Below are 25126 nucleotides of genomic sequence, written 5' to 3'. Positions count from 1 at the left end.
ACACTAGGAGTTGCCATGACCAGACATTTTGGAGAGAGTGAGGGTAATTATGGCATCCCTAGAGATGGGTGGCACCGTCTTGCCCAAGGGCGCACCAAGGCTAACCCCCATCAGCTAGAGATTGGACTGTGCCTGGGAGGAGCACTTGGGGTGGAAAACAATGTTGAAGTGCAGGGTGTAGACTAGGTATAACTGCAGCAAGGCAAAAGGGAGCTTTGCTTTGCTTGCTTTTCTTACGTCGTAAAACTAAGAGAAGTCGGTCAAACAACAGCCTGACAACTTTACTAGTTTTTTGTTTTGTTTTCCTCCAGTCTTTCTTGTCTCTCTGCTTCTCTGGGTTTTTGATTTGGCTTATAGACCTCTTGGTGGTCATGATCACAGATTTGGTTTTGAGTATCTGTTCCGGAGTTGATACAATTGGGGAGCTAAATAAGACGGGACCATATTAAGGGCACTGCACTGCATCATTGTGTTTCTTCCCTCATGAGATGCTTTTGATTAGCTGCCCGAAATACAGGTTTCACAAGGAACTCCTGTGGCACAGAAGTTTGTCTGGGAAAACTAATTGAGGAGAAATGGCCCAATTAAGAAACTCATTGTACTTTTCCATTTCTCATGGCAAATTCTGCTACAATTTATGTCCTGTAGGAAGAATCTGCAGACTTGGAAAGGGTCCTCGTTATTTTTGAACTGACAAGCAGTGCCACTCATGCATTCATCTGTTTGGCAGTCCCCAGAACCAAATGCTGCAGAGAGAAAGGATAGAGCGTTGTGCAAAGCCTTCACCTCCTCCTCAGCTTCTTCAGTTAACAACCAGCTTTCTGCTGAGGTGGACATGCCTACTAGTGTCACCGAAAGCATTATGTACATTATCGTTTCACATAGCAAAACAGAATGATATCCAGACTAGTCAACCACTAGTACATGCTCCACTGTAGCTCAGCAAGAGCTTTAAACATAATTTCTCAGTTTGATCTAAAACAAAAAGCCTGACAGTGTTTCAGGGAATATTCCCCCAAGAGTCCACTTTCTCAATGAAAGGTCATAAGCAACAGGGGAACAGGCACAGAGCTCGCTCAAAACATCAGCTCTGAACATTTGGTCATGTCTCTGCTAGCAGTTTCCTCTAGCAGGAATGTTTTCCTCGATCCTGCCATTTAAATGTCTCCTGCTGGCAGCCAGCTTAAACCCCCAGGCCTTTGATCCATGAGATCAGTACTTAAGTCCTTCTGCTTCTTCAAGTTCTCAGCTGAGAATTCTCCAAAGGAGAGGATACGCCTATATGGAAATAAAACACAGAGCTTTTCTAGTTAAACCATTTCAGGCACCAAAATCTGCCTGTCCCAAACACACACAAAATATTCTAAGCAAGGCAAATTCTCTCCTTTGACGAGTAAACAGCTGATCAAGACAAACAGGTCAGCAGCTAGCTGAGCAACATCGAGGGCCATTGCCCAGATGATTTACTGGTCTTTGAAGAATATATTTCCTTGAAACAAGCTATGTTGTTAAAAGGGAGAGAAAGAAGATACAGTGAACTTGTTACCTATAGGAACATTCAACCTTTATAAACCTTATTCTTATGTTTTCTGGGTAAGATTTTTCCAGATTGTGTGTAGTACATCGACATGACCACTTCTGCTTTTTATTGCATGAACACTTACTGTGTAGCACAAAGGAGCAACTGAAAGCAACTGGTTTATTTTCCATGCATGATTCATTTGTATTGCCTTCATCATACCCCATTACTAAAGCAGCAAATTCCTACTTGTCTGTAGGAGTTGGTAGTGCCACCTTCTCTCCTTCTTTCTCCTCCAGAAATTTAACTACGCAGAAGGTTGATCTAACGACTTTCTGCTGCTGAAAATCTTAAAATGTGCTCCCTAAGCCATGGCCGCATGACCCACCCATTCATTTTGCAGTAGCTCCAGCCCACACGATGCTTTTCTCCAAGCCAATTTGACTCACTAAACCCACAGAAAACTCCCTCTTCCATTTTTGTTGTTTTCTTCTGTTTTATTGGATTAAGTCAGCTCATAGCAATTGGCCAAGCAGCAGAAACTGCACAAAGCCAGCGGCTTTCTGGACAGGAATAGAATTTCTGATTTCCATCAGCAGTGAGCTGATAACTTGGCTCACTGCATCTTGAGAAAACGTACTGAGCCATCAGAACAATCATATGAGCATGCCTCATCCACACAGTTTAAAACCAGATCAGCCTAACTCCCACTAAAGGTTCTTAATCCACGTTGACTTTGCACATGAAGAGACTGCATACCATCAGTTTTGCAAGCTCATCTGTTAAGGCAGCATCCTTCAACAGAAAAGTGGCAAGATCTTACACAGCCACAAGCATTTCTGCAGCGATCATCCGCCTGAAGCCCAGGAGCAGGCAAAGCCATCGCTGAAGAAAGAACGCAAGCAACAACTGAGGCAATGACTGTAACGCAAGGTTGAAGGCAGAGAAAACCAAAAGGCACCAGATTTAACAAGTAGAGGTAGGAGTGGTTTCCACGCAAAGAACTTTATTGTCATAAATACAGCAGTGAAAAAGCAAAATTTTAAAGAAGGAGGGGGGAAAAAAAAAAAAAAGAGAGCTTTATGTCTATATGTTTAATAAAAACACTTTTTCTAAGACAAAAATCATTTACATTCTGATAGCTCACATTCAAAAATAAATAGAGGAAGGCAGCAGGGCATAACATTCAAATGAATACCTAGTAAAAGGTGGCAATGTATTTTTACTAATAATCAAGAACATAACACTGCAATATTTAACCTTGAATTTGTATATACAAATGCCATATCCTACACAGCAATAAATCATGACATATACACCATAAGGAGCACGTATGCTAATTTCTGTTAAATTGAAAAAGTAGGAACCATACTTAATAAAAACCTCCTCCAAACTGGTAACATAGAAAAATGATTTTGAGTGGTAAACAACAAAAATAAACACTGAAATAACTAAAGAAAATTAGTTTAAAAAGAAATACAATTAACAAATAGGAATCACGATGTAGAATTACCTCTCCCCCAAACATCCTATCATTTCTTTTGCTCTAAGGCAGGTTACACAGCACACAGAAAAGATACTACATTTCAGTATAGTACTAAAATGCAGGCTTTTGCAATTTGGTCCATTTGCATTTTGCTGATTATTTTAGCCCGCCGTATCGGAAAGAGAAGTTGTGTGTCCCTCAATCTTTGGATATAAAAACCAGAAAAATTACATTCTTCAGCACAAAAGCAAGATTTTGAGAAATCTGTGCTTTTTTTTTTTTTTTGGTTAAGCATATTTAGTTTATTATTTTCATTCACTCAAAAACTGTGAATTAATCCCATTCCAGATGAGGATTTTATCATAAAATTTAAATAGTCAATTTATTAGGTTACAGAACAATGGAAAAAAGCTTAATCCACATATCTTGCTACTGAACTCCACTCAGTTAGTCAAAGTTACACTAACCTTACACATTTGCCTTCTTAGAGACGGAGGTGTAACAATTCATTCAGAAAAGCTAAAAGACATACAAATTTAAAATAGAACAGATCTGAAAACTATACTTACTCATTTTTATGTAAGAGGTTCAAACATTTATAAAGCTACACGTAACCTCCAAAGAACACAGACACGAAATTGTTAAACAATCTACAAGTAACCACTGCAGACCTGACAGTAATACTAAAGAAAAAGGAATAATATCATTACACTATCAAATTCTTGTATTTCCTAAAAATGTAAGTGCAAATCAGAAGTTGCAGTTCAAACATGTAGAAAGCTTGAAATGAGTAAAATAACAGGTGTATAACATTATTAATTTTCTGTGTTAGCCACCTAATATATAAATATAGATTGGAATTTTAACTAGGGGAAATTATTTTTTTGAGGTAAGGAGAGATAAATTCAACAGGGTTATAACTCTGAAGGAGCAGAGAGAATCCTCCAACAAACATTCTGTCACTGCCAAATTATGCCTTAGGCAATGTACTTAATTGAAAAAATAGATCGGTTTTGGCAAGTAAAATTGCAAAGCAATCACCTGTATGATCACAAACAGAATATATTCACACTCTGAAGTTACCCAGCCTTTCATCAACATCTCAAAGCATGTTATGGAGCAAACATATTATCTCCTTCTTGCAGCAACAGGCACAGAAGACCTGCCCAAAGTCCCCCATCTCCACATCAATGCATTGCTTTTTAAGCAGAATCCGTATTTCCCAAATTTGATACTCATTCTCAGGACTCTATAGAACAATTGTCACCTATCATATTATGTTAATTTGACCTATATTATAGTAGAATTATATATATGTGAGAAATCCAGTTTGCAAAGATCACAAATGTATCAAGCTGCCAGTAAACAGTTCCTATATCTACATATGACGGTGCAAGTTAGTGGTGTCGTAAAGGCACTTGTCTCTCACAGACAGTAGTCTTCTCTCATCAGTCAAAAATAGATCTAAAAATATTTATTTTAACATCCGAAATGTTTTTCACTCCTTACAGTGGTGCAAATCATCATATACATAGCAATAATTCATTAACTCAACATGAAAGAGCTAAGTGCAAAGTATCCATAATTAAATATATCTTTATAATTAATTCATATTAATGCCATGCTCTCAAAAAAATGCCAAAACACATGCTATAGTAGAAATGTGATTGGCACTAGCAGCCACAAATAAAAAGGTAGGTGCATACAATAGTACAAGCAAGCTTATTTACAAAGTTACTGAAACAATTAAGTGATGAGTTGCAAGGAGAGACATTTGCCACAAGTCTTTTCCAAGACACGCTTGAAGCCACACCTGACCAGTATGAAATATATAACACACATTTACATCATTAGGGACATCTTTATAGCTAGCTACCTAATTTTACAAAAATAATTCCAAAATGCTTCTTCACTTCAAAGTGAATTCTGTTTCTGTTTTCACTGAATGTGAAAAGACAAGTCAAACCCAGATCTAACAGCAGAGTTTAAAGAGACGCCTAAGCAGCCACTAAATAAAGTTCAGTGCAGTTTTCAGGGGTTTATGGATGGCAGTGTGAAATCCTCGAAATCCCATTTATCTGGTCAGTATATATGTACAGATTTTCCTCTCCAAGTGCCAGTACGTTAAAGCAGTAATTTGAAAGAGTTTCCACCAACAGAAGACCTGTTTTTGCAAATCAGAGGGCTCAGGTTTTACAAAAAATAGACATAATAGGCTTTGCCTATGTAAATGCTAATTTGCAGTTGGCATTATAGCTCCATTAACTGAGAAATCTAAACACCCAGAAAGGTGTGATGGCTGAAATAAATCAAGCACAACCCAAGAGCCAGCAGGATTTTTGCCCTTAATACTTTCTGTCGTAACAGCACATTAAGAGCATATCCAGACTGCTGTGAAGTTGCTGGATGGAGCCTCATGCTTGAATACTAATTTTCACGTCCAGTCTTCCTTAAATAGTTTTGCCAGTACTGTATCATAAGGAAGTTTCTGCATCTTTGAAAAATCTGCATTCACCAAACATTGCACAAGGTTATTAAAACAAAAACAGGAAAAAAAAAAAAAGAAGCCATTTGATCAAGTATTAAGCTATTCCTTCAGAGAATCGCACTTCTTTGCTTATGGCAATAACCAGAATTGCTGATGGTGTAGTGACAGTTGCCATGGCAAGTGGGTGACTGCGTGGGATAGCAGACATATAGCCAAGTCAACCGCTTATGCAATCTCTGTGATTTAAGCAAGCACAGAACATACCACTTTTATTATGTGCTGCCAATGATCTGCGTAAAGTCCAAAGGAAAAAACGTTCTCCTGTGTTAGGCCATGGCTGTTTCAGTACTCCCATTCATCTGTTTTCATGTCCAGATAGTAAAGAATATTCTGCGCAAGCTTTACTGCTTGCTTTCTGGCAGCCTTACACCGCTCGTCACCTTGCGGATCAACAGCATCCAGTGCTAGAAGTTGTTTCGTAAGAAGTTCTTCCAATCTCATGTAATTTTTATCCGTTCTGTTTCCATCAAATGAAATCACCTCCTGCTGAATTTGAGACAAGTTTCCAAGAACAGTCCAAACTGCTTGATGAGACTGGTGTTCGGCAGCAGTTTGCTCGGGATACATTTGCCTTTTTTCAAGTGCTTCCTTCAAATCAATATACGTTATAAGAGTTTGAACTTCTATTACTGCTCTCCTCCTGGCTTCTCTAATACAGGGGTTTTTTCCTGGACTCACCTCATCTAAGTGGGCAATCAGTCCCTGCAATTCTGCTTTGGATCCCAAATACAAATCAGAAGCATTCTCTGTTTTTAACAGTAAAGAATTAACTTCCTTCATCTTCTTGCGGATCTCTTCTATTTTTAGAATGGACTGATTTTGTGCCAAATCATAAGCGTGAGTGGAATTTGCTTCTTCTTCCAAGTCCAGGTATTTCTGCAATTTATTGATCTCTTCCACTACTTCTTTTCTGTAATTTCTTATTTCCGTGCGACCACAGACATCTAAAGCATCCAAATCAGCAATGAGGCCTGTAAGCACACAGGATAGATGCCTGCAGGTATCATTACTACTCACTCCCATTAGGAGCGTAATGAGAGTTCCTTTTGCTTTGTTCACATCACACATTACAGAGTTAATTTTGGAGACAGAAGGATGTGCATCATTAGAGAGTGGCAGGGACAGCTGTTGCTTTACACAGCTTTCTATAATCTCCTGAACAGCACATACTTTTGTCAGAGTGCGATATCTTGCTTTGCGTAAAGAAACTTTCCCTCCAGTTTTCACCTGGGTAAGCCTCAATACAATGTCCTGAATACCTTCTTCAAATTCTTCACTTATACAGTTACCTCCTTTGTAAAAAGGTGTAATCTCACGTTCCACAAGTGATTGTGCCTCCTTGAATATAGCTTCTATTTCCAGTCTGCGCGGATGGTTTGCGTTTTGTTCCAGTTCCTTAAGCAGCCTCTCTGTTTCCTGAGCAGCTCGCTTTCTGGCTTGCTGAATGTCCCCCTTTCCTTCGGTGTCCACAGAATCTATTTCAAAAAGCTGTTTAGTAAGACTCCTTTCTAATTTCTTGTAATCTCGATCAGTAGACAGACCACTGAAGACAGCCACTTGCTGTTCAATCTCTTTGACTTCTTTCTGTATTTCATGCAACCGTTTTATGGATGGGTGTTGGTTACCCATATCCATTCTCTTCTTTCGTCCAGTTTCAGATGAACTACAAGGAAAGTGAGAACAAGACTTACGATTAATAAAGGGCTATGCAAGCACATATCACAACTTTCACGACATCCTGATGCGCTTCAGCTATTTTAAATATCACTAGCAAGAGGAATAAACCACTTGGCTGATATTTCATAGCCATTTCTCTGTCGGTTGACACCTCTTTCTGCCGCTCGGGCTGCAGGGGTGATGTTTTAGGTACCACCCCACCAGCTCTTAGCGTTTACCCACCTTTGTCCCTCCCTTCCCAGCTGCCCTGCAGCTGAAGGCATGGCAGAACCAACCGGACGTCCGCAGCCCAGGGGAAAAACAGCGGAAAACCCCCACCGCCCTGGGGGTGCCACAACCGCAGGGCAGGGCGGCCTTCCCCGCCCAGCCCCCTCAGCTCCCGCCCCCCCCGGCCGTGGGGCCCGACGGAGCGGAGAGAGGAGAGGAGAACGGGCCCCGCCGGGGCAGCGCGGAGGCACCTGAGGAGAGGCTCGCCCCCACCCGCCGCCCCCGGCGCAAACCCCCTCAGCGCCCCCGCCCGCAACCCTCCCTCCCGGCCCCCCGGCCGCCTCACCCGCCGGCCGCCCCGGCCGAGGGAACCCGCTGCCCGGCCCGGCGCTGCGCCACGGGCCGAGCGGCAGCGAAGCCCAGGAGCCGAGCCCCGCCCCGCGGCCGGGCGGCGGCGGCGGAGGCGGGAACGGCGCGGCCGAGGGACGCGGCCCCTTCCCCAGCGCCGCCCCCGACGGCAGCGCCGCGCTCCGGGCGGCCTTGCCTTTGCGACACCGCCGTAAAGCGCCGGGCGCCGGCAGGAGGCGGGCGATGGCGGCGGCCCAGGCGCTGCGGTGGGGCGGCTGCCGCCGCCGCTGCCACCGCCGCCTCCTCTCCTCCTCGGCCGGTGGCGGCCCCGCGGCTGAGCGCGGGGAGCGGCGGGAGAGCGCGGTAAATCTGGGCGGGAGGTGGGGGGCAGCTCCTGCGTCCCGCAGCCGCGGGGAGGCCGCGGGCTCTCCCGCCCCTGCGGAGCCCTGAGGGTGGAGCGGGGGAGGCCGCCCGGGCCGCCGCCGCCGCCGCGGTGACTCTCGGCGTCGCTGGGCGGGTGCGTCCCGATGAAAGCCCGCGTTTCCCGCGGCTCCTCGTTGTTGATGTGTTTTCCAGCGGCTCCAGCGCTTGTCAGTACCCCGCGGGCCTTCCCGCGCCGGGCGGGCGGGGCGCTGCGGCCCGAGGCGGTAAAGGGCTTTTCCAGCCGGGGCGGTGAGGCACCGGCTGCGGGAGCCGGGTCTCCCCGAGCTCGGCCGGGAAAGCCGCACGCTTGTGCGTGTTCACAAGGACGCACGGAGAAAGCAGCGCTTAGGAAGGCTTAGGTACTTGCTAGTTCTTGCCATCAGGTATTTTAACGAAGTGGAATATCAGTGGTACAAAAATGGGGGGGAAAAAAGTTGCTTTTAAAAAAAATCGTCATTCACGTCTGTTGGAAAAGAGTCAAAGGTATCTTCTCTGCAGTGCATTTCTAAATAAAAGTAAATTTTAAATGTATCGCATCATTTTTGGTCAGGGTAAATGAATGCATAATTTCTGAATTTGTTATGCTTGTATGTTCTAAAGTTGTGTGGAGTTTTGGGATTTATTTCAAATCGGGATGTTCTTCAGAAACTCTGCTAAAGTGGTCATAATGAATTCTGCCTGTATTTTCAAGGGCCTGGGTTTCAGCCCCCCCGCGCACTCCCGTAACGACTGGATCGGCCCCCCCGACAAGCACTCCAACCTGCGGCCCGTCATCTTCTACGTGCCCCCCGAGGAGTCGCCCCTGGAGCGGCGGCTGCGGGAGGCGCGGCAGGAGGCCCAGGCCTGCGACCAGCGCTTCTGGGCGCGGCACAACCGTGCCTTCCGCCAGGTGAGCCCACCACGACACCCGGCGCCGCTCGGCCCCTGCCTGCCCATCCGAAATTGGGGGGTTTGGTCGCCGTGAAGTAGGGTTCAGTTCTGCCCACCGTTACTGGGTGGTAATTGATACCATTTCTTTTAATACGCATGGTGTCCCCATGGAAATTACTTTTTTGTCATTCATTTCTTTAAAATGGTGTACAAAACTAAAGAGCCTGTGTGTTTTATTGCTGTTTAGTGGCATATAATGATACTTGCCTTTTTCCTATCTTGCACTGAAAATACAAAGTTGTAGCCACCCTACATGCGAGACCTGTCTGTGACTAGAGCGGCTGTTGAAAATGATTCTGCAGCTCTTCTTGCTCTCTCATAAGTGTGAAAAATTAGGTATAATCACCAAGGGTAAATGAGGGACACGCCTGTTGTGGTTTAACCCCAGTTGGCAACTGAGCACCACACAGTGGCTCGCTCACCCTCTCCCCCCTGCCCAGTGGGATGGGGGAGAGAATCAGGGGCGGGAAAAAAAAGTAAAACCCATAGGTTGAGATAAAGACAGTTTAATAGGACAGCAGATGAAGAGAAAATAATAATGACAAAAGAACATACAAAACAAGTGATGCACAATGCAGTTGTTCACCACCCACTGACCGATGCCCAGCCTGTCCCCGAGCAGCGATCGCTGTCCCCCAGCCAACTCGCCCCAGTTTATGTACTGAGCATGACGCCATATGGTATGGAACAGCCCTTTGGCCAGTCTGGGTCAGCCCCCCTGGCTGTGCTCCCTCCCAGCTTCTTGTGCGCCTGGCAGAACATGGGAAGCTGGAAAGTCCTTGACTTAGTCTAAGCATTACTTGGCAACAACTAAAACATCAGTGTGTTACCAACATTATTCTCATCCTAAATCCAAAACACAGCACTATACCCGCTACTAGGAAGGAAATTAACTCTATCCCAGCCGAAACCAGGACACTGCCCTGTTTGACTGGCAGTGTATCCCGACAAGGCTAGAAGTGGGGACTTCTCAGTTGCGGTCTGTCCTCTTTCCTGATTGCAGCATTGGTTAGGAGACACCGAATTTTGTTGGAAGAACAGTAACAGTTCAGTAATTCACCATCATTTGTGATGATCTTTGATCATCATATCCTCCCAAAACTTGCAAAGATCTCGGACAAAAAAACAAAGCTTGTTTTTTTAATTCCATAGAACTGCTTTTTAAGTTTGAAAAACTTAGCTACAAATAATTATTCTGTTTCCATCTAAGTAATTTCAGTTTTTTAAGGCTGCATGTTCTTCTCTATGCTCAAATTCTCAGTTATACAATACAGCAGATCTTCACAGTTTGTTGTATAAACTTAAGGTTCGGATCCTGTCAAACAATACTGAAACTCAGCTGTAACTTTCCTCCACAAATAAGTCGCACATGTTTCAGTAGAACACTTGCATGACTGACTTGATGCATGCAGGTTGCAGGATCTAAGTGACAAAGGTACTGGTTTAACTCGCTGGATTCAGGAAAATGTTTTGTTGACATTTACAAGTAGAATGAGTATTGCTTGTTATTTCAGAGAGTATTAAGCACTACACTGCTATGTGATTAAAAAAAAAGGTTAACTTCAAGGGCTGAGTACATCAGATTCTAATGTGGAAAAACATGTTTTAGGAAAAAGAAGAATTTATTTATTCAAGACTGAAAGCGAAGGGTCTGGAAATGAGAGATGAAACAGGTTAGTGAGATCTTTGTTTATAGTTTAGGATGCATTCTGAATTCTGTTTGACTTTGAATTTCGTTAGTTTATGCTCTTTGTGTTCTGTCACAAGTAAATCTTGAGGGTAGGATTTAGAAGTTTTTTCAGGAGCACGATAAAAAAAGAGGGGAGGAGCTCTTCAGAGACGTGCATGTGGGGGTCAGATCATCTGTTGCACTGTTCTTCCCCTAACTCCTTCCCCGCAGCTGGAGGGAATGTGCTGAAATCCTAGCCGAGTAATAAAATCATTCTGTAGTCTTAAGGAGGAAGGGGCTTTATCCTTTCACACCTCCTAACCCAGTGAGCTAGCTGAGCTAAACATACAGAGCATTTGCCTCAACCGCATGTTATGGTTGGGTGGATAAATTCACACTCTTTGGCTTCAGGTCCATAGTGTATACAATGAATACAATATTTTTTCCTTGAGGGAGACTAAGACAGCTTCTGAGGAGACAGCAGCTGCTATCTGCCTGTCTTTGCCTGAGCACAGTTGCTGTAAAATAGTTGCCTCTCTAATTCATTATGTGAAACTGAAAACAAGATGCCTTCATAATAACAGTGAATTGGCCATTGTAGTATGTGGTTGAACATTTTGTTCGTAGAATAATGATCTGTTTGAGTTTAGTAAAGCATCTGCTCTGACGTTCTGTATATCACAGACCATTATTTTTCTTTTCTGTTTGTATGCTGGTGATCAGTGTGTGGTTGAGAAATAATTTTAATAAAGTTCTGTGTTGTTTAGAAAACACTTCTTTTATATTGCCATTTTGGTTTTGTTTTGGTTGTTTTGTTTTTATACCCTAGAAATAAAAGAAAAAATAGTAAGCATGTACATCCGTTAGAAATAAGATTATATTGGCTGCATGTGGTGATTAACTGTTCTATACTACAGCTCTGTGTGTATATAAAAATAAGAGTAATAACAATATATGTGAACAGTTGGAACATAACTTACTTTTTTATATAAGTGAATCTACGATCAGTTCTGCTGATACCAGTATGAAGACACAAATTAACTATAGGTATTAAGTAGTCTTATTAATAATGTTAATCCTTTGTAATATATTAGAGTTGTAAATAATGACAAATAGAGCTGATCAATAATTTACATTTCTGTGATCAGTCTCAGGAGCTTTAAAATGCATTTTGGAACAGTAACAAGTTGAATATCACAATTCCACCTCCCTCATCATATCCATGTCCCATGGGACATTCAAATTTGACCCTTATTTTAGAAACATTGAAAGTGCCAGAAAGTTTGTATAGGAATTATCTGGTAGAGTTGAGAATATTTGCTGATTCTCAGGATTCTACATCTGTGCTGTAGCCATGGGTTTTCCTTTCATGTTCTGTGGAGAGAATCCATCTCCTCTTATGTTCTGCTTATGAGAGTGGCATATTCAAAGTCATCTTTTGTACTTGCTTTTTCACAAAGTGATTGTCTACTATATTGGTAATAAATCTGACATCTCCGAACATAGACTCTTTGGTATAAGTTACTTGAAATTTATCAACAGCAACAGAAAAAAATTACAGCTGAAAATATCATGTCAGTCATGGATAGTGTTCTTTCTATATTTATTGACTTGCTTTAGGGGGGAAATTTAAGTTACGAAGTGGTCTTACTGGTGCTGTTAGACTTCAGCCCTGCGAGAGATTAATTTTACTCAAAGGCTAATTAATTCTAGATCTATGGACTATTTCATAGGCATCCACTAGTTCCCTAAATAATCTAAGACCTGATAAACATAATCACTTTCACAAGTAATAAGGGCTTAAGAGTTATGCCAGCTTGAAGATGATCAGTATTTTTAATCTGCTGTGCTCCCTAGATAATTTTTAAAAAGTTGGAAGATAAAAGCCTATTAACTTGATCAAGGTTACAGAGGAAGCTTGTAGGAGCAAGGAGTCAGACCTAGCTCTCCTGCATCTGAACCCAGTGCTTTAATCCAAATAATTATCTTGACATTGTTATGCCAAAACTTATTTTCAGGTCAAAAAGCAACACTGAATGCAGAAGAAATGGCTGACTTTTACAAGGACTTTCTAAGTAAAAATTTTAGAAAGCATATGCAGTATAACAGGTATGTAGAAGGTATTTATGTTGGGTATTATACATTACAGTCTAAGTGAAAGGCATAAGATCAAATTTAAAATTTGAACAATTTTTTCCATAATTGGTAAAGCAGCACCTAAACCCATCATTTTAGAAAATGATTTTTTTAAATGCTATTATTAGCATTTGACAGAAATTTACATTATCATTTGAGTTCTGCTGCTTATTGATTATTTAGTGGACAGATGAATCTCATGTCTGAGATTCAGAGAGACAAGATCAGGCACTCAATTTTTTTCTCTTATGGCATGGGTCTCTTCATGCTGCTAATTGAAACTGATAAATATGCGAATAAAACAGTTGAAATTTCTATAGAACATATTCCAGGTGACTTAAATAAGGAATAGTAAATGTGATTCAACTCAAAGGAAAATTGTTTAATGCGAATAATATTTAGTATTCTTGGTTTTATTATTTTGCAAGCCCATAGTAAAAATGAAAGTGACTGGCCTTGAGTTTGAGGGGGTTTTGTGTGGCGAAGCATTAGTAAAATGATCGCCTGAACTAATCCTGTGTAGAACCTTGGCTACAACAGGGTAAGCTCACACCACCGTGCCTCTTTACAACATCTACTGCATTGTTTGTGTTACTGTTTGTACAACAACTTGATAAACTGGATTGGGGGTATGAAACAACTGAAAAACGCCTTGCAAACACACCTTACTCTGCAAGTAGCTGTGCACGCTTGGTAGAAGGCTAGAAGTGAAGAAGTAATGGGAAGCTGGAGGAGGATAGTACTTAATCCAGTTACAGTAGCATTGTCCACTGAATATGAAACAACAACCTCAGTTTCTTCTCTGTATTGGATTGAAAGATTATTGGGCTCGAAGGTGTCAAATGTTACTGGGTTCCTGATGGTGTAATGCTAGTGAGAGTCCTACCATCGCTATAACTGATCTATATAACACATTGTGGTTTAGGGTTCTTTGTATGTATTGTGCATATATTGTAACATACTATACTGTAAGAACAATTTTACAGTAACAAATATTTAAAACAAATATGCACATCTTGTCTTGCCCATGGGGTGGGGGAGAAGCCTCACCAAAAACCTAAGGAACAGCATGAAAAGGTGGAAAGTAAAAAATTCCTTTTAATAAGGGAATTTTTGTTCAAATTGCTTATAATTGATGAGTGACAAAGCAAATAGTTTATCTTGGAACTGATCACCAGATGCCATTGTTGTTGTGACCTTGGGATAGTGTCCCATCTTCACGGTAAGAGTTCAGGCTTTGTGGCTAGACATGACCTTCCTTGTTGCTGCCTTGTAAAATCAGGTGGTGTAAGCTGCATCATTGTAGTTTCAAAGTGGAACTGCACAGCCCTGAATGCTGTGGAGCTTTTTACAGGCATTCTGATTTTGAGGGCTCATATTTATAAAAAACTGTTTATGTGTTCAACTGTATGTTCTTTTGCAGTGTTGCCAGCTGGCCTGAAAACTGTGGCCGCTGAAGTGTTGCAACTTCTAAAATCTAGTTAAAATTGAAGCAATGACTGTGCATAGACGCCATGAATATTTAGTTCAGGGTGCTTAGACTGGAAATACAGTCTAGTTTAGGAAAAAAAAAATCAAGAAGGATACAGGAAATGAGACATGAAAGGGGAAAAGACACAGTTGCAATGTTAGCATGCTATTTTGATTTAACATGACATTTGAGGGGGTAGCTCAGTGCTGCTTGTCAGCATGATTTTGGCTACTATCCTTACTGAGAGGTTAGTAGCTGAGGTTTATGTTAGATCTGTACATGCAAGGTTTCCCGCAGAGATGTCTAGAGAGGACCTAAGTCCCAGTGTTTAATATTCCCTGCTAGTTCTACAATAAGCGTATTCTGTTGCTTCTTGTGCAGCATTTTACAAAATGGGAGAGTGATCCGTGTTGAAAACTAGAAAGAAATTGCGAAATTAGTTTGTAACGGGCAAGAATCTGAAGCAAGTTCTCGGAGGTTAAAAAGGGCTGATACAGACTATCTTATCTATATCTTGAGTTGGCTCCAGAAATCACGCATGCTGCATAAAAACTGAAGATATAAACACTAACTTTTAATTAAAGGCATCATCTTTAAGGGGTACTGCATTAGAAGCCTAATGTTTCCTGTATTGGGTTATATAATTAGTCTTTGAAGTGTCATTTTATTTTATCCCCCCCCATAGGTGACCAACTGTGCCCTTTCCAACACACACTTCATACACGCACAAACAAATCCTGCAGTAGCACTGGCAGGAAATTCTTCTGGCTAGCTTGATGATCAGCTTTACTCCTGAAACATGAGATACGGTTACAATTATTTTATCTTACCTGATTCCAAATACAATTGCTCATAAAACTACCCATCCCTTAACTTTTTTACAGTTAAGCTCTCAATGGTTGTAGCCCTGTAGTCTACATGTAATCTGTTCATGGATGTGGATATTCACATAGACCTTTTCATAGGTTATTTAATTCTAATTAGGCAGGGAAAGTGTTGCCACAAAGAATGGAAAAGCATGTTGTCACTGAATTGTCATTTGTCAATGCCAAAGGATATTTTAATATAATTGTGTACCTTTCTTCTGTTCTTGTTCTGTGTGCTGATGATTTTCCTGGCTTTGGAATCCTAGAGATTGGTATAAACGTAACTTTACTATCACATTCCTCATGGGACAAGTAGCACTGGTGAGAGCTCTGAGGTGGCTTCGTTGGAAAAAGAAAAATGTTGGAAATTAATGATCACAGCTCCACGAAGAATGCAACACTAGCTAGGCCTGCTATAAACTTGTGATGTTCAGAATCTGAATGACTAATGTAATAATTGCTTGAATCTGTTCGTTAAACTATGTAAATAAAAGTTGCCATTGATCTTAATTTACAATCACTATGTAGATTTCCTTTACCTTTTATTCCAAGAATATCTAAAATATTTTCCAACCAAAACACAACTAAGAAAACTACCAAAAGCTGTTCCTCGTTTACATTAAATGGAAGGGATCGCAACTGTCACGTTTTTACCAGAGAGTCATAGCTCCTAAATAACATGTGATTCAGTATGCTGGACCTGAACTTGGGTCAGGGAATGATGTCTCCACCAACCCTGTTAGTGTATAAAGACAAAAATGCCTCATTTTGCAGCAGTTGTCTGTCTGGAGCAGTAGCTATCCACAAGTAATACAACATGGCTGAAGGAACAAGTATGATTTGTGAGTATATATACAATCAATGTAGAATAATCCTCTTTTCAGTGTGATTATTTCCTATTTTTAATAAAGATTTAAGATATGATTTCATATAAATTACTAATGCAATAGGATCTTCTTAGATAATTTTAATTAAAAGAAACATGCCCCCATTGGACAAGAGTTCCTCTAACCTATGATTGGTAAAGATTTTAGTTGCTGAGCAATAAAACAGATGCATTGCCAGTCACTTAATCTTGGTAGAAAAGGAAACTGATACTTGGTTGTATGGAGGAGGACATTAGTACTAATACGCACTGCTTTCTACCGGTTCATTTCTTTCAAAAAAATGTACGATTCTCACCGGTTTCGCTGAGGCACTCGAAAGAACTTGCCTGAGGGAGATTTTTCTGGCCTCAAGGTATGTAACATCATCGGAAGGGGTTTGGTTTAAATGAAGTCTTAAAATGTTATGCCATGTATCTGTAATTTAAAAGAAGTTCCATTCCTCAGAATGTTCTCCCTGTCCATTTATGCAGTTAAATTATTTTTTTGATACAGTACCTAGTAAGAGGATTCTGTTAAAAAGGATGTATGTTGTCAAATGAAGCGTGTTTTCCTAAAGCTATGCTGTAGGGAAGATTCTGCTTTTGGAAATGTCAGCTCAGTAGCCATTGACCTGTTTTTCGTGTCTAAACATGACATGATTTATGCACAGGCTTTTTCAGCTGGAGCAGAAAGCTTTGTCAGTATCAACTGTAATAATTCCTTTGCAAGATGAAATAAATATTAATGATATAGTAGTGGATCACACTGTTTCATGCAATGATGGTATCATCATTGGGGCTTAAACAGTCACTGAATTGTGGTTTTAACTGTTGTGTTATTAGCAAATGAAAACAGTCATTAATAGTGTTTGCTGAGGTGATAACCAACACTTCTGGGAAAATATTATTTGTGAATGTTATTTACTGCCTCAGTACTGTAAAAGGTATATGTTTATTAAAAAGTTACAAAATGCCATGTTTCCTTAGGAAAATAAATTTTTGCAATAGACTACTGTGGGTATGTAATGTAATTCTTCAGGGCTTTACAGTAAATCATATCTTACAGTATCTAAGCTTTCACCACAATGCGAATGCACACTTTTAATAAATAGTTCCAATGTAAAAGAATGATTGGATAATGTCAGAAAATATCCCTGAAAGGCAGAGGCCAGAACCCCAACGGACTGGTGGTTGATAGCCATATGTTCTGACAGCCTACGCATAAGATCCCTAAGGTAGTTTCACATACGCTTTGAGTGGGTAGAGGTCAATCAAAAGATTTTCATCTTCTGAGCGTCCCACTTCTATTAACACAGACGTTTTTGTGTCTGCCTGCTGAACCAGATCAGGAAATTGATTCACTACTAGAACTAATCCAAGGAAAAAAATGTTAGATGTCAGTTGAATTAGTAGGTCTCGTCATGCAGATATAAGTGTTCTACTGTTGGCATAGGGGAGATGTGGGAATTCAGATGGGGGGTTTGGATTGTGCCTCAGTCAATTCACAGTTAAAACTGTTTTCTGAACATGTAATTTTAGTGTTGGTCACCCAAAAATAATATAATCGGCATACGATGGATCATGCTAGGATTCTGCTCCGAGCTGCTTGTAGGTGAAGTTCACGCCTTTACGGCATTGCCTTCATTAAGATTCTGTGTGGGGTGCTGGGTCCCTTCATCTAAAGCCTATTGAAGGAGTGAGGTAGTTATCTGTTAGGTAAGTGTTGAGCTCTGATTTAGAATATCTAATAAAGCTACTGTGAAAAGACGTTATTAAAAATAAACTATCTGAAATTTTGAGTCTCATTACCAAAACCACATACATTTACTGAGATAATTACATTTTCTGAACAGCAAAAGCCATATCATTTTTGCCAGTGTTGCATTACTTTTGATATTTTTTTTTTGTCTCAGAGCAGTTGTAATAATGCCAGCTGCTTTCAGACATTATTGATCATAAATCCTTTATACATCAAAGGAAGAATAAGGAGCTGCCACAGACTACTAAAAATAAATTTTTTATGTATTCAGAGGCCTGCTACAGTAGCTGAAGCTAGTCAAATAGATCAAAGAGTGACTTTTCTCTGCACATTTTCTGAGTATAGGAAAAATACAGGGGAGTGCTCTTATAATTTAGGTATTTAGCTAATCCTGTCAGAAGGAACAGCAGTGTTTCATATTCAGTAGTGTCAGCATGTGCCTTTTTAATCTGTCTCCTCAGTAAGTGCATAATAAAGCAACAGTATTTTGGTAATATTCAGACAATTTTAGATAGTTTGTATTGGCTTAGGGTGGCTATGTTCTGATAATCTGTGTGGGGTTTTTGCTATTCACTGAATTTTTCTGCCGGAGCATTAATTTCGATAGAATATGAGAGTACAATGAACTGTACATCTTAAAAAAAAAAAAAAAAAAGCATTTCTCAGCTTCATTAGGAGTTTTAAAAGCAATGGTAGAAACTACTGAGAAGATAGCTTCTATATTTAATTGAAAATTCTTGGTGATAAAATTAAAATTTAGTTCAAACCTCAGATTTGTTACTTGGAAGCTGACCCTTCCTGGCCCCGTTTGAAGGGGACTGTTCTGCCTGCAGTTTTTAACTTCCACTGTCACTAAGCAAGACTGGTATCCTACAGGAAAATCGGATTTAGCCAAACAAGAACTTAATTTACATCCTGTGCAGAGCCCACGGGCCAGTCTTTTGCATAAAGACTGGGAGACTGAATTGCTTTCAGGAAAGGATAATATATGCCTGAAACTATAATATGCATGAATAACATTTTCATATTAAAAATTATATCCACTGATTGCCGTAAACTGATTCACAGAATAATAACCCCATAATTGAATATTCAGGTTCATTTCTCAAAAAAAAAAACCAGTAACGGAAACACAAGTTACTTTATTTCTTATGAGTTTATTTCTTAAAAAGAGTTTATAAGTACATGGAATGTAATCATCTTGAAATACATGCTCATTCATGCTCATTAATATTCATTATTATAGAAATCACTTCTTTGTGCCTTGAATTTGCATTCATTAATGGATTAAGATTAACCCAAGTATCGTGAGATTTAGTTGATTGATACATTCAACCAGCAGATGCTTTGGAAGTGCAAAAGCAGTACTTTTGCCTAGAAATACTAAAGGCAAAAAATTACAGGATCCCTTTTTAACTGTGATCTTACGCAGGAGAAATACTATTTTATAGTACTACCCACAGTCAAAATCAGTTTCAGAAGCCATGTAAATGCTCTGAAGACGTGGTCCCTGTTTCATACAGCCGCTTGTGTTTTACTGCTTCCAACCAGATCCCCCTTTGTTTCTTATATTTTGCAGGGGAAGGCACAGTGGTTTTGCTGTCTGGTGGGTGCCCGTGTTCTCATCCGTAGGGCTGGCCCCAGGTGCGTTGTGAAGGGGGCCTGAGCTGGCAGGAGGCAGCAAGGACTGCGTGCATCTCCTGAGGGTGCCAGGGGGCAATCAGCGCTCAGCCTAAGCTGGAGGAGCCCTGAAGCTGCTGGGGTGGACCGTGACTGGCATTAAGTTTCCAGCAGCCCCTGTGCCAGTCCAGAATTGCTGGCGTTCAGCAGTACTCCGTTCACACCGCTGCCTCCAAAGAGCCCACTGATATGATTCAGCTGCAGAATTGGCTGTGATAACTTTCATCAGCTGAGCCAAAACAGATTGACAGGCAAAAAGCAAGTTTCAGAGTGATAAGAAATTCAGGTCACTATTTGACTCTCATTGTTAAAGAACATCCTGTTGACAAATTTTAGCTCTGCCTTGTAATAAATCCCTGCCGTGGAAAATGTTTCATGTGATGATCAGTGTGTAGCATACATTGGCTGTTTTTAAAGGGTTCCAGAAAAGTTACAGATTTTGATTTTTAGAATGATTTGAATAATTAGAAGTCTAGATTCTTGGGGGGGGGCATGTTTTGCAAAACAGACTTTGTAGTCAAGACTACATTAGAAGGCAAAATCTATGCATTGCAAATTTCAGAAGAGATTAATTGACTGCCTTGATTGTTTTCCAAGTGATTTTATTATTCTGGAGTGTCATATAGAAAATAGATGGTATGACACAGCATAAATATTCTGTAACAAACCGAGTCAAGACAGTTCTGACCTTAGTAGCTGTAGAAACTATAAATACTTAGGTAGGAAAATCTTATTTGTCAAAAATTCTATGAGACTGAAAGACAAAATGGAAACTAAATTCCTATTAATATGTAGGAAAATGTCTTCTGGATTTACCAATCCTTTTCTCACATTTACCAAAATAATATTTCACTTTTAATGTCATGCCTGGAAAACCTCCAGTTTCCTCAGGCCTCATGAAAAATTCCACCATGAAAAACAGAACAAAATACTAAGCTGACATATGAGTAAATAGCCACAGGTGCAAATTTGTGTCAACAGAGAATTCAAGCTCACTTCAAAGAAAAGATCAGCTCTGCCATAGGATATTATAGAGCAATTTTAGTTGACAAGAGGTGCTCAAAATGAATTCATTTGCTGTGCTCCTCTTCTGCTTCTTCCCTGCTGCTGCTTTTGCTGCTGGGAAAAGAGGGGTCTCTTCAGCGTGACGCCCGGAGACTTGCTGGGCACGCTCAACAGTTACCACGGGGTCGCAGCTGTGCGTCTGGTTGCCACAGGACGGAGTGAAACAGGCTGATGCTGGGGGAAGCTGGCTGAAGAGTGGCCACTGGACAGGGCATGTTTCCATCCTAGGAAGATTTTTCTCAGGCTTTTGAATCATGGGGTTCACACTTTCTCTAAAAGCAGCAAAGTAGCTTATTACTTACTGTCTTGAGTCTATAGGTATTAGCTAACAGCCACTTAGCACTCAATGTTCAATCTCATACGTCATTAACAATGTCAGTTCCACTTTTAGTTCTGTTATATGTTTACATGTGAATTAGAAAAGCGATCTCGCTTATTTACAGTATGAACTTTGGGTTTGGGCACTACGCAACAGAGTTCCCAACCAAAAATTCAAAGAGAAAGAAAGTAAGTGAACCTAATGAGAACGCTGATAACACAGCATTCCCGCCTCCTTTGGCTGCAAAATGAGTGGGATAGGAAATGACAAATGTGTGAACCTTCCTTTAAGGATATTTAGAGTGCTTTCTGCATTGGGGCATGATAAACCTGGCAGTAACGTTTTTACGGTTATGTAGTTAATTATAAGGATATGGGGCATGTTAAATGGCTGCCCACACCGGAGCCATTTCCTGGGTAGATTTCTGGTCAGTGTTATACACTGATGAAGGAAGATACTATCATTCGTCAGCCTGTTCCCTATGAGTCATGCCAGTTTTCAACATATGGTGATGGTGTACTTTGTGGCCCTTCAGCATTTAATAACGAGTGTAACACTGTGTAGGCAGTACATTTCACTTTCAGGGCTTATTTATACATATCAGTTGCTCCCAGCTTTCTCCTAGTGTTTATTTGAGGCACGTTTCCATTCCTGTTTACAGTTACATTATTTTGAATATGTAGGGTTTGACAAACTATGTAAAATTGCACTATATATGTCTTTGAAACAATTTCAATGTATTTCAGCTTTCACTAAAACATAATTATTATTTTAAATACTAAGGAATAATTTCATTTTAGAATACACAGATTCAAAATCTGAAGTACTGCATATGGCACGTTTCAGCAATTCCCCAGAACTTCCCCAGGAGACTGTTGTTAACTGATGTGGTGGAGTGAACCGCCCCGTATAATCCAAACACCTCACACAGTCCAGGTGTTTTAGGGGATGCTGGTGTTGTAGAGAACTGTGGTAGCTTCTTCACAAGCTCTGCTTTCTGTGAATTGCACTATGCCCAGCTGGCCACCAAGGTCAAAGGTCAAGGAGTCCTGCTTTAAATTCCTATCATCTTCAGTGATTTGTCCTCTGAAAGAAAAATGGTAGCCTCAGAACATCTGTGATGATCTGCATACTGATGAGGTAACTGCCTTCTCCTTAGCTCGTTTCTGCATAAACTACAACTTACCTAAATTGAGTCTAGCCTTTTTGGCACAAGGAAAACCTTCAGAACATGATGTGATGCAGCAGTATCTGACAAACTTGACAAATTAGTAGCATCCCCTCACTGTTTTTTTTATATATTGGTCTCTAAAACACGTACACACAGATGTACGAGGAATTCCTTTCTTCAGAAACTGGCACTTACAAGGCTAGTTTCTAAGGCCTCCTTTCACATCCCCTAATATAGGGGGTATACTGAGTGCGGATGGGCTAGGTTACAGATGGACCCCATGGAGGTCCTGGGCAGAACTATCACATGGGAGCCAGGTCCTTGTGGTTGTCTAAATCGCACAGGGAGCAGGGAATAGTATAGGATTGGGAAGCCACAAAGATGATTTAAAACCATTCTCTCAACCCCTTCTCGTCTGGGCTACCAGACTCTGTTCTAGACCTTTTGGAGACTGTCCACAGATTGAGTTCTTCAACAATATTTGCTCTCAGGTAACTGACAGACAAGCCTGTAGAGATAAAAGACACCATCCATCCTGTAGGAGTGAATATACAATCAACTCACTAACATTTTAAGTCTAAGACTTGATGGTAGTGATGTACATGTCTTGTTTTCTTCTGTATCTATCTTCACAACGATACAGAAGTGAAGAGTGTGTCCACAGCATGTCTTTCAACTTAATACCTTTCAATGGATTTCTCTGTGAACTGGCAAGAAAATGTTTCACTAAAGCAGATAAAAAAAGGTAGAATTACAACAGAAAAGATAGGAGTGACGACATCTGAAACGGAAGCATAAACTTGACAGTACATACGTGCTGTGGGAAGGGAGAGGCAGCAAGGAGAAAGAATTCATATCCAAACCCCTGGGAGTAAGATCATCTCTCCTTATCCTGCATCTGCTCTATTGCCCAAGGAGACAGGATGAGGAACAAAATACCTAGCACAGGCAGTTCTCTTTCCTATTGATTTCTAGAGTGACTCTGCCCTTCTCAGCCCCACGGACTGTACACCATCCATCTAGCCACAGGCATATTCACAGAAGCCATTTTCTGCAGAGACATAATTGATCATTGGCACAGAAACTACAGAAACAGCTGTCACACGGCAGAAACATTTCCCTTTCCCTTGGGGAAAACTGTATTACCATTAATTGCCCCGTCGAGTGCAGCTGAGAACTGCCTTGGTTTGAATAGCCTCTTAACCAAGGCAAACTCCAACAATGAAAAGTGGATGTGAAATGGCCTCCCATAAAACCCGAGAAATTCCAATCAACCTTGGATGCCAAGTGAATTTGGTGTAATTCCATATAGAGTATTAGTTGAGGAGGAGAGAAAAGCATTTAAGAGAAGAACTGAAGGGGGGTAAGGGTTTGGCAATTACTGTGGCATGTGCAGAAAAGGAATACATCAAGTGAAAGGGACGTTACTGATAAATCAGACTTAGGAACAATCGTTTTCCATAGTGGCCATGGCACAAACAATTGCAGCACATTAGGCTCCAGAAAGATGAAGCAAATGGGAGCAGTGAAGGGCAAGTTGAATAATCAGGGAGATGCAGAATCTCTGTTAAAGAGATTAAGAGTTCAGTTTGTTTAGCCAAGCAAATTGATGGTCAGGAGGGGAGAAAGGAGTGCAGAATCTCCTAGGCGGGTGAGTGGAGGAAGGACCAGCTAGGAGGGTTACCCAGGGAAGAATGTTCTTTCTCTGCAATAATTTAATCAAACATATAAAAGAGAAGTGTTACATTTGAGGACCTCCTTAGAAATGCAAACACGTAGAGAAATGGGGCTAATCATTAGCAAGGGAAAAGAGTTGGAAAGAAACGACACAATTTGGCACAATATCTATATGTATATATTACCCTTGAGACCGAAAGCTGGAGGAGTGAGGTTCTTGGGCAGGAAGGGCAAGATGCCTGCTTGGTTTTCAATAGAGTTTGATAATTATATTTAGAAAAAGATCAGATGAGGTGGTTATCTGTAACGCCATTTAGACTTTTGAGACTTAGTTCTCTTTCATCAGTAGGTGCAAATTTCTACTTGGAAAAGGTCACATACAGGCATACACTGGTATTAGCATTTCTTGTGATTAGCATATGCATGAGATTTAATAAAAGGCAGCATCTGAAAAATCACAACTTCCTTCTTTTATAAATGTATGTAGGAATCTTAGTGAGAATAAAGAGAATACATCTTTTATATCTCCATGAGGAAGCACCAGTTTCCCTGGTGCCGAGACAAGTTTATGTCCCAGTCCGTGCCTCTGCCTCATGTTGGTTGGAAAAAGGAATGCCTTTCTTACACTTTCAAAGATTCACTTCTCAAAAAAAGAAAAATCTTATACTGGTTAATGAAATTATCCCAGATTTACACTGACGTGTGACTGAAATTAAAATCACAGCCCTCACAGTTTTTTTTTTAGGGAAAAAGCACTTTTCATAATGAAACTCTGGAGAATTTAATGAGGAAAAGGTACCTAAAAGTCTCATTCATGACGGAAAAAACCCTGCAGCGACTACCAAGATTATCAAGATAAGAGTCTCACCTAATCTAATTGCAAATAATCTGGCAGCAAAGCCTGATGAGTTAGCAAATCTCCATGACGGAATGCTGACAAACCGTGTAGGTAACAAACAGCTGGTGTTCAAAGAAAGCAAAGGGGATAATGTAAGTAGTAATACAGCAGGCACTTACAAATCAGTAGAGGCGATCCTTTTGTTTTCTGCTTTTAGCTCAGTGTTCCTGGGTTTGAACACAGACTGTCAAAGATTTTGTGTTTGGAAGAGTCTGTTTGTTGTGTTTGTGGAATAAACTTTTTTCCTATTGATACTAGGCCTTATGCCAAGAGAATGGTAAAGAAAGGGAGCACAGTCATAGTTGGAAAGTAAAGATACGGGAGGGTGAAGAGAAGTACTGTATCACACACTGAATGTTCTCTCTAGTAGTGGCCACAATTGTGATATTCCACCAACAGAGTGGGGTTTTTT

General features: G+C 40.7%; 3 protein-coding genes across 4 annotated transcripts in view; 2 read left to right on the top strand and 1 right to left on the bottom strand.

Annotated features, from left to right (window-relative positions):
- Positions 1-2738: 2738 nt before the first annotated feature.
- On the bottom strand, positions 2739-7931 carry BAG5 (BAG cochaperone 5). 2 transcript variants are annotated; one of them, XM_082318136.1, is made up of 2 exons: positions 7784-7931; positions 2739-7216 (listed from the first exon to the last, which is right to left on the bottom strand). In XM_082318136.1, exon 2 carries the CDS (start codon positions 7186-7188, stop codon positions 5836-5838), a length of 1353 nt encoding a protein of 450 aa, XP_082174262.1. In that variant the 5' UTR covers positions 7189-7216; positions 7784-7931; the 3' UTR covers positions 2739-5835. The 2 variants fall into 2 exon arrangements, with proteins under 2 accessions (XP_082174262.1, XP_082174261.1); XM_082318135.1 differs by lacking the exon at positions 7784-7931 and adding an exon at positions 7453-7634.
- Positions 7932-8007: 76 nt separating this feature from the next.
- Positions 8008-9989, top strand: COA8 (cytochrome c oxidase assembly factor 8). Its single transcript, XM_082318477.1, has 2 exons — positions 8008-8148; positions 8900-9989. Exons 1-2 carry the CDS (start codon positions 8029-8031, stop codon positions 9170-9172), a joined length of 393 nt encoding a protein of 130 aa, XP_082174603.1. The 5' UTR covers positions 8008-8028; the 3' UTR covers positions 9173-9989.
- KLC1 (kinesin light chain 1) overlaps positions 9039-25126 on the top strand; it is a 71241-nt gene continuing 55153 nt past the window's right edge. The window contains exon 1 of the mRNA XM_082318474.1: positions 9039-9097. The gene's annotated coding sequence lies outside the window, so the exon portion shown is untranslated. The remainder of the gene's footprint in view (positions 9098-25126) is intronic.

The sequence above is a fragment of the Platalea leucorodia genome, assembly GCF_965183815.1.
Source record: "Platalea leucorodia genome assembly, chromosome: 7".
NCBI lineage: Eukaryota > Metazoa > Chordata > Aves > Pelecaniformes > Threskiornithidae > Platalea > Platalea leucorodia.
The sequence above is the reverse complement of the archived record's forward strand: the minus strand, read 5'-3'. Positions and strand labels throughout refer to the sequence as shown.